Genomic DNA, 9732 nt, shown 5'->3' on the forward strand with positions numbered 1-9732 from the left:
TTAAATAAGTAACTCAGCCTAATATCCATATTTTCCAGCCCCTGTCATATTGTAGAAAATATAAAGGCAGATTACTGCACACGCTAAATATCTGAGATTAAAAACAGAAAATTCTGGAAATACTCAGTAGGTCTGGCAATCTTTGCTGTGAGGGAAACAGAATGAACCTTTCAAGTCATGATCTTTCATCAGAATTGGAAAAGCGTGAGAAATGCAACAGCTTTTATGGAAGTGAAATAGGGTGGGTGGGAAAAAGAAAGGTAGTGTCTATAAGGTAAAAAGCTGAAGATATCAAACGACAAAAGAGTTGGCAAGAATACCCAAAAAAAGTGGCAATGGGACAAATGAAGAAATATAAAATGCTTCCAAAGAAGGCATAAGTGTCAAAATTATGAATAGCTAACATGAACAAAATAGGAGAGTCAAAACACCATAAAATGCAAAGGAAATTAGACAAAATGTGGGATTGGGATTATGGTCTGAAATTGTTGAACTCAATGTTGAGTCCCAAAAGCCATTAAGTGAGAAGAACAAGTCGTATCCCTCAAACATTAATTGATTTGTGCTGGCACGTTGCATTAGGTTGACAATAGCATTGACGTTGTGAAAGCAAGGTAGAAACGCAAATGTGTCAGTGATAATGGGAACTGCAGATGCTGGAGAATCCAAGATAACAAAGTGTGAAGCTGGATGAACACGGCAGGCCAAGCAGCATCTCAGGAGCACAAAAGCTGACGTTTCGGGCCTAGACCCTTCATCAGAGAGGGGGATGGGGTGAGGGTTCTGGAATAAATAGGGAGAGAGGGGGAGGCGGACCGAAGACGGAGAGAAAAGAAGATAGGTGGAGACGAGAGCATAGGTGGGGAGGTAGGGAGGGGATAGGTCAGTCCAGGGAAGACGGACAGGTCAAGGAAGTGGGATGAGGTTAGTAGGTAGGAGATGGAGGTGCAGCTTGGGGTGGGAGGAAGGGATGGGTGAGAGGAAGAACAGGTTAGGGAGGCAGAGACAGGCTGGGCTGGTTTTGGGATGCAGTGGGTGGGGGGGGGAAGAGCTGGGCTGGTTGTGTGGTGCAGTGGGGGGAAGGGATGAACTGGGCTGGTTTTGGGATGCGGTGGGAGAAGGGGAGATTTTGAAGCTGGTGAAGTCCACATTGATACCATTGGGCTGCAGGGTTCCCAAGCGGAATATGAGTTGCTGTTCCTGCAACGTTCGGGTGGCATCATTGTGGCACTGCAGGAAGCCCATGGTGGACATGTCATTTAAGGAATGGGAGGGGGAGTGGAAATGGTTTGCGACTGGGAGGTGCAGTTGTTTATTGCGAACTGAGCTCTGATGAAGGGTCTAGGCCTTTTGTGCCCCTGAGATGCTGCTGGGCCTGCTGTATTCATCCAGCCTCACATTTTATTATCTTAGAAACGCAGATGGCAAGCTTGGGTTCATGCTTACAGGCTGAGTGGCATCACACAATCTGAATTTGGTCTCCCCAGTGTAGAGAAGATTACATCATTAGCGGTGGATGCAGTGGCCTTAACTGAAAGCAGTAAATCTTCATCTAAAAGAAATATATGGGTTGATGAGGAGAAAGGGATTAAGAGGGCAACAGTCAAATCACCTGCATTTACATCAAGTAGTGTCATGGGAAGGTGACAACAAGTTGGGATGGTGATGGCCTAGTGGCATTTTCACTGAATTGTTGATCCAGGGACACAGATAACATTCTGAGGGCCTGGGTTCAAATCCTGCCATGGCAGATGGTGGAATTTCAACTCAATAAATAGCTGGAATTAAGAGTCTAACAATGACTATGAATCCATTGTTGCTTGTCAGGGGTAAAAAAAAAACCATCTGGTTCATTAATGCCCTTTGGGGAATGAAACTGCCATCCTTACTTGGTCTGCCCTACATGTAACTCCAGCTCCACAGCAATGTGATTGACTCTTAACAGCGCCCTGGGCATTTAGGGATGGGCAATAAATGCTGCCTAGTCAGTGATGCCTTCATCCTGTGAATGAATAAAGGAGTCGGATGTGATCGAGGAATGGGCCCAGAGAAAATATTATTATAGTAACTAAATTTTCACATCAGCGAAGTCCTGCCCCGGACTTCTGGTACTCACGTAATTACAACAGGTGCTACTTTGTTGGTGATGATGGATTTTGCCAAGCCCGCCGCAGTGTTAATATCTTCAGAACGATTGTCAAATCCAGACAGTTTGGCATCCCTGTCACATGGTGCTTGGATAGCTGGTGCAGTCTGCTTGCTGGTACTGGCAGAGGTGCCCATAATCAATTAACAGCTAAACAACACAAGGTAACAAAAAGCAATTTCAGAACTGTGATTAAACGGTAATTCAGTTTCTCTAGTACAAATGGCAATAACTTTAAATTTGATTCAGTCATGAATGGTAGCAGACGACTAACAGGAGGTGGATTCTCCACAAATATCTCCATCCTCAACAGTGGTAGAGCTCGGCACATCAGTGGAAGGGACAGTGCTGAAGCATTTTCCACAATTTTCAGCAGAAGTGCCAAATGGATGATCCATCTCGCACTCTTTCAGATATCTCCAGCATCACAGATACTAGTCTTCAACCAATTCAGTTCACCTCAGTTAACATAAAGAAATAGTACACTGCAAAAGCTATGGGTCCTGACAGCATTCCTGCAATAGTACTGAAGACCTGCTCCACAGCTAGCTGTGGTCCTTACCAGATTGTTCCAGTACATCTACAATTCTAACACCACTGGTGTGCAAAAAGCAGAACAAATTCAACCTAGCCAATTCTACCCTGCTCTGTCTACTCTCCATCATCAGTAAAGTGATGGAAGAATTCGTCGGCTGTGCTATGAAGTGGTACTTGTAAAAGAATAACCCACTTACTGATGTTCTCTTTGGATTCCACCAGGGCACTGAGCTCCAGACCTCACTACAGCCTTGGTCTCAACATAGTCAAAAGTGTTAACTCAAGAAGTGACTGCGCTTGATATCATGGCAGGATTTGAGTGAGTATGCCATCAAAGAGCCCAAGCCAGACTGGAGTGCATGGGAATCCAGGAGAAATTACCCTGCTCTTTTTGCTCATTATGTATATGCTACCTTTAAGAGAGTTCATCTTTAATGACTCCATTTACTTTGTGATTATAATGTCGTAACTCTGCCTGGCAGTTAACCCTCTAGTTTTGCAAGTTACACACATAGAAATAGTTGGTTGCTGTCATATCTGCCTCATAGCTTGTAATTTGTTTACTGTTTTAAACAACCCACAAAGTTAATCAATACCTGATTTCTGGTTGATTACTAGATCAGAGGAAAACATGATGTTGATAAGACCCATTATGCTCAGAAAGTCAAGTAAATTAACTTATGAACGAAACAAGTAGTCAGCAGTCTTAAATCATGCTGAAGTGCAGGAGAAAACACTTGATGTCTTTGTTCCAGTAACAGCATGATGATTTGCAGGCAATCCTTATTGAGAAGCTGGTTTAACTCACCTGAGAAATGTTAGTGTGCTGCCTCAACAGCAAGAAAGCATCAGTCATAAACATATTGTCAGAATGTCCACAAAATTCCCCTAGTCTAAACCAGGACACAACAAACTTCCAAACAGAATTTCAAATGTTTTAAATAACATTCAGAACTATGGTTTCTATTTTGGTTATGCCTGATGCGGAAAAGCCAGCCATTAAAATTTGCTTAGCAATTGGTAAGCCTACACAGATATGACACATGAGGATTAACCACTGAAAGATCCTGAAAATGTATAGATTACAATGGATAACCAATTCAGAGCCAGATTAAGAATCCATATTATTTGACTAGAATTTATATAATTTCTGCAATCTATAGATTACTTAATTTGCAAATACTGGCAAAAGGGTTCACAATGTGATTTTTCACATACTAAGGTAGCAAACAGAATCGTTGATTTGAGGATTGCATCCACCCAAATGGAAGCTTTGCAGAGCAGATACTGTTGGGTAGATGAAGGTACTCAGGTCAACAAACAAGACAAACTAGTACAAACTCAACAGTTAACAATAATCACTAGAAAATCCGAACAGAGCAATATACTCGGAAGATGCAGCTTTCTGCACGCACCAAGGGAATGCTCAATTTTCAATCAATTTTGCAAGGCACATCGTAGAAAAGGTCACCACACTCTACAATGTGTTTGCAAAATGTCACATAATCTGTCCCCTGTCATCACTCACTGCAGTAGTGCGCTGGGAATTGAGCCCCACTATTCCTGGAGTCATCACAAACATGATAAATTAATCAACTATCCAAAGCCCCCGGTGTACCTGGCTGCTGTACTCCAGTTAAAGAAAATGCACACCAGATTTCTGTACTTAACAAGGTGGCAGCTATTTATCACAACCCAGTTGTTTCTAATCAGCCGCAGAAAGAAAAACTCAGAACTGCTGACTGATAACTCTCTATAACTAAACGCTCTATCTCTTTTAAAAGGATGCACAGCACATACCATCAGACATACGAAGAGACAAGACAAGACACAAGTATCACATAAAGAAGGCACAAAACAAAAAGTTAGTGAAGCACAGTTCTGGTAGGAATTTATCTTACTGCTTTACTCACAGTAGGGAGATATAGATACATTTGCTTATGCACCTGAAGATACCCCAAACACTTACCGCCCTTACCCTTCTAGATAGTAGTGCTCACGGGTTTGGAAGGTCCTGGCTAAGGAGCCTTGTTAAATTTCTACAGGGCACCACGTAGATGGTATATGCTACTGCTACTGAGCATCAGGCTGTTAAAAGAAGCCAGGTAAAAATAAAGGATGCTCTGAAGATGATTTTGAAATTCTTACTAAATATAGGCAAGGTATCAGACGACAGGATGTCTGTGCAAGTCAAATCATTACTATAAAAGAATGCACATGATAAGCCACAGTTTTCTGGGCCAATTACACTGAACTCACTAATGGGCAAGTTGCTAGAATCCAATGCTAAGAGATAGGATTAACTCTTACTTAGAAAAGCACAGATTAACAAGAGATAGTTGGAATGGTTTTGCTCAGTTTCTTAATCTATCAATATCACTTTATAATTTTATGCTTCTATTTACAATGCTTAATATATCACCTATACTTATGATATCAACTCATCTGGTTTTGTTGCTTTTCGTTCCATCATCCATATCATTAATGGTTATAATAATCTACTTCTTTAATCAGTCAACTCCTCTAAACTGTTCATACTGTCCTGCAGTTTCTTGCAGTTTTTTGACAGTCACTAGTTCGCCTAAAAATTGGTCTAAAACTCTTTCAGATTAAATGTCCTTCAGGTATCCTTGAGCACAGCACACTTACCTGAATCAACTTGGCCAATAGCAAGGTCCAATTATTACCTATTTCCATCCATTGCTTGTTTCAGAACACTTTCTCTTCACTTTGCTTGATGCAGAAAGATCTCGCTGGAATATTTCACATGAATGCAGTCACCGTACTCATTAAGTCACCTTTTGATATTTGAAGTTGCCTATTCTGAAAGTCTCACGTTTGCTAACTCTTGGATGATTGATTTCTCTGAATTGAAAATATGAACTACTTTTCAAGGCAATTTAACTGCAATATAATTAAAAAGGCCAAACTCCAAATCATTCAAATGTTTGTTGTCTTCTAAGATAAATTTACACACAGAATTTAAAGAGACTTCAAGTATATGTACGTACACAGAAGAATCGGATAAACTTAAACTTACAAGTGGTTTAAAAAAATAGTATAACTACAGCTATATTTGCATTGGTTTGTCATTCTAAACTGTACTTATAATGAAGAATAGAAAGGGAAAGGCTTGCATTTAGGGTTTCTCGCAATATTAGGATGTTCCACAGTGTTTTACAGCCAATTAAGTATTTTGATGAAATGTAGCAATTACTAGAAATTAGGACAGCCAATTCACAGATAGCAAGGTCCCATAAACTTCATGTTAGAATAGCCAGACATTCTTATTTAGTGACTAAGTGATTAGTTATAAGATGAATGTTGGTCATGAGAATAAAGAGAACTTCACTATTATTCTTTGAAATAGCACGCCCTGATATTTTACATCCACCAAGTCGAGCGGATGGGGAACTAGTTGAATGTTTCATCCAAAAGATAGCAACTCCAACAGTGCAACATTCCCTTAGCACTATACTGGAGTGTTGAACTAGACTTTGTGCTAATGCCTCTAGATGATTCCAGTATTATTCTCATAAGCACATCTTTTAATGTCTCAACTGAGTCTAGTTCTGTTCCAATTTAATTTCTATGTTATAATTCATGCAGATTTTGTAATATTATTATCAAACAACAAAAATATATTTTTCTGTCACCTCTTTATACACCATACAAAGTTGTATATACATCCTAGATTTCTCATAGTAGGATAAAGGAGACATGAGTCACCTATGTAGCATCTTTAGAATCTATGAAAGAAATTACTTAGTGTACTGTGTAGATTATAATTTGTATAGGTCTGGCACACATGAAAGTCCATTACTATCTTTAAGAGTTGCAGACTAACTGACTAGATAAACTGAACCATGCATGGATATTCTGTTTCCTGTGGGGTGATTATCATATCTGAGCGGTCAGAGCATAGGCATGACTATAATAAGCAGGGTTCCAAATGGCACTGTTAAGTATAGAGGCCATGATGGACTTCCTTAAACCCGTCATTGAGACATTTTCCCCTCAACACTTTGATTAGTTGGTCAGAGTGAGTGTTCAATCCTCCTCCTTGGCATGGGTTTGAGCCTACAATTATCAGATGACGAAATCTACTTCAGAGAGTTCACTTTGTCCTAAACCGCCCTTTCCCAGTTTGCCATTCTGAAGCCACTTTGGCCTCTAACAGGTACTACTAACCAATATTATTCTTCTATAAATCAGACATAGAACTTACCCTGTTTTTAGCAGTTGGATACGCACTTACATGCACAAGCTGAACACCAGATTGAATGGATTGTTAACATTTGCCTATTGTGTATTCATTGATAACACTTTGCTCCCTCCATTTGTAGGCTATGCCACCTCAGTGATAAAGCTCAATTGTTATTCCTATTGCAGATGCAGAAGGTGTATTCTGGCAACTGAACGAATTAATGTAAATGATTTTTTCCACCATTAAAAAATATCATCAGTCTATCCAATCAGAGAAGTAATTAGCAGCAAGCCTCAGAGACATAGTTCAGTAACTTAATCTCCTATAAAAAACACCAACAAGCCTGGACTTGCTTCAACAAGTCAGCAGTTTCCTTCAAGTGTCAGTAATAAGTGGCATCATGGCAACAATGCTTACAAAGAATGATTTCTGCTGCACTCAGAAAATATCTGACCAAGGGGCAAACCCTTTGAGAGTTATTTTAAAGTTCATACTCTGCTGGACAGGCATTTTATGCAACCTAATATCAGTAAAAGCAGCGTAACATTTGGCTGAATCATTTAGATTCTAAACTACGTGGAATTACGAAATTTTTTTTTATGTGAATCTAGTATTTGGTGTTTTCAAATAGAATGAACTGTGTGTAACACAATATGATACAATATGATTGTAGATCAATGGATTACACTATATAGTGCAGCATGTAGGTTCCTTATTTTGGTTTATCAATGCTTTACACAGTATGCCAGACGTTACATTATGTTCTGTACAGTTCACTTCTGTAGTATATTAATGTATATACATAAATTTGATTCACTATTATAACATCAATTCCTACCATCGAAACAATGCCAGATATAGGTTCACTCCTTTGGTATATTGATGCATTTAAACCATATAATGCTGGATAAAAGTTTACCCCTGTAATATATTAATGCATTACTTCACACAGTGCAGTATATAAACACAGTGCTTATATATACACAAAACAAACGCAAATGGTGAAACTATTTCAGTTGGGATGTGGAGATGCCGGTGTTGGGCAAGGGTGGAAGAAGTCAGAAATCACTCTACACCAGGTTACAGTACAAAATGTTTATCTGAAATCACAAGCTTTTGAAGCGCTGCTCCTTTATCAGTTGAAGTCCTTAACTTGACAAATGAGCAGCGCATCAAAAGCTTGTGATTTTAACTAAACCTGTTGGACTGTAGCCTGCTGTGAAGTGATTTCTAACTTAAAATAATGTAGATTTTGGTAGAGTTAATAGATTAAGTTCGTTAGGGAGATAACATTTGCTGTGGATAAAGAGGAACAGGTGGATGCATCATTCGGTGCCATATTAAAGGTTATTGGGAAAATAAAGTCTCATGGTGTAGGGGTCGCGTGTTGGCACTGATCAAAGATTGGTTAGCAGGAAGCAGAGCATAGGTATAAATATTCTTTTTCAAATTGACAAGTTATGAGAAGTGCGTCACAATGATTGCTGCTGGGATCTCAGTTGTTTACAGCTTATATGAATGCCTTAGATTGAGGTTTCGGCTGCCAAATTTGCTGACAGCAGAAAGATAGGTAGTAATATAAGTTGTAAAGACGACATAAGGAAGCTACAAAAATATATAGATAAGTCACGAAAGTGGGCAAATACATGGTAAGTGGAGCATAATGTGGGAAGATGTGAAATTCCCTATTTTGACAGGAGAAATTTTAAAAAAGAATACTATCTATATAATGAGTGATTGTAGAGTTTGAAAATGCAGAGGGGTCTGGGTGACCTCATGCAAGGATTGTAAAAGGCAAGTATACAGGCATAATAAATAATTAGGAAGTAATAGAATGTTATCATATACCATGAGGAAAATTGAATAGAAAAGTAGGGAGGTCATGCTTGGGTTATACAAGGCATTGGTGATGCCTTATCTAGAACACTGTGCACAGTACTGGGCGCCGTATTTAAGGAAGGATGTAAATTCATAAATCGGGGTAGTTCAGAGAAGGTTCATCAGACTAATACTTGGAATGAGAGATAATGGGAACTGCAGATGCTGGAGAATCCAACATGATACAATGTGAGGCTGGATGAACACAGCAGGCCAAGCAGCATCTCAGGAGCACAAAAGCTGACGATTCGGGCCTAGACCCTTCATCAGAGAGCTTGGCCTGCTGTGTTCATCCAGCCTCACATTGTATCATACTTGGAATGGTTGGGGTTGCCTTATGAGGAAAGATTAGACAGGCTAGGGCTGTATAAGACATGATTTGACTGAAGCGTATAAAATGCTGATGGTTCTTAAAAATGTAGTTGTGGACTGGAGGCTTCATCTTATAAGAGAATCTACAGCTAGAGGTAACAATTGAAAAATCAGGGTTGCCCTTTTAAAACAGGGAATGGGCAAAATGCTTTCTGTCAGAGAGTCATCGGTCCATGGGACTCACTTCCTTAAAAGGTGGTGGAAGCAGAATCTTTAATTTTTTTTCTAGCAGAGGTAGATAGAATTCTGCTAAGCAAGATGGTAAAAGCTTATCAGGAGTAGCCTCAAGGAACTGAATGGCCTAATCCTTCTTTTAATTAATATAGCAAATGAAAGCAGTCAGATCAGTTTCCAATTGCTCTTCCAAATAGCTGGCACAATATGATGAGTCCGCTGCTGTAAGCTTCATGGTGATGCAACATTGGTTAACTTCCGTGGTATATAAACGCTTTGTGTCAACAGCAGTTCATTTCTCTCGCCCCTTAATGGACCAAGATACTTTGCCACAATATATGAATTTATACCAAAGATGACTGAAAGCTTTGTTGGCTGGGTTTTATACATCATCTTTAAAGAGAGAGGATTGGAATAG

General features: G+C 39.5%; 1 protein-coding gene across 1 annotated transcript in view; it reads right to left on the bottom strand.

Annotated features, from left to right (window-relative positions):
* Positions 1 to 7028, bottom strand: part of LOC125450682 (paladin-like) — a 115355-nt gene extending 108327 nt beyond the window's left edge. The window contains exons 1-2 of the mRNA XM_059645028.1: positions 6912 to 7028; positions 2117 to 2296 (exon numbers count right to left, since the gene is read on the bottom strand). Of these exons, the coding sequence (XP_059501011.1) occupies positions 2117 to 2283 (167 nt within the window). The 5' untranslated portion in view covers positions 2284 to 2296; positions 6912 to 7028. The remainder of the gene's footprint in view (positions 1 to 2116; positions 2297 to 6911) is intronic.
* Between the last annotated feature and the right edge of the window lie 2704 nt (positions 7029 to 9732).

Source organism: Stegostoma tigrinum, chromosome 3 (assembly GCF_030684315.1).
Source record: "Stegostoma tigrinum isolate sSteTig4 chromosome 3, sSteTig4.hap1, whole genome shotgun sequence".
Taxonomy (NCBI): Eukaryota; Metazoa; Chordata; class Chondrichthyes; order Orectolobiformes; family Stegostomatidae; genus Stegostoma; species Stegostoma tigrinum.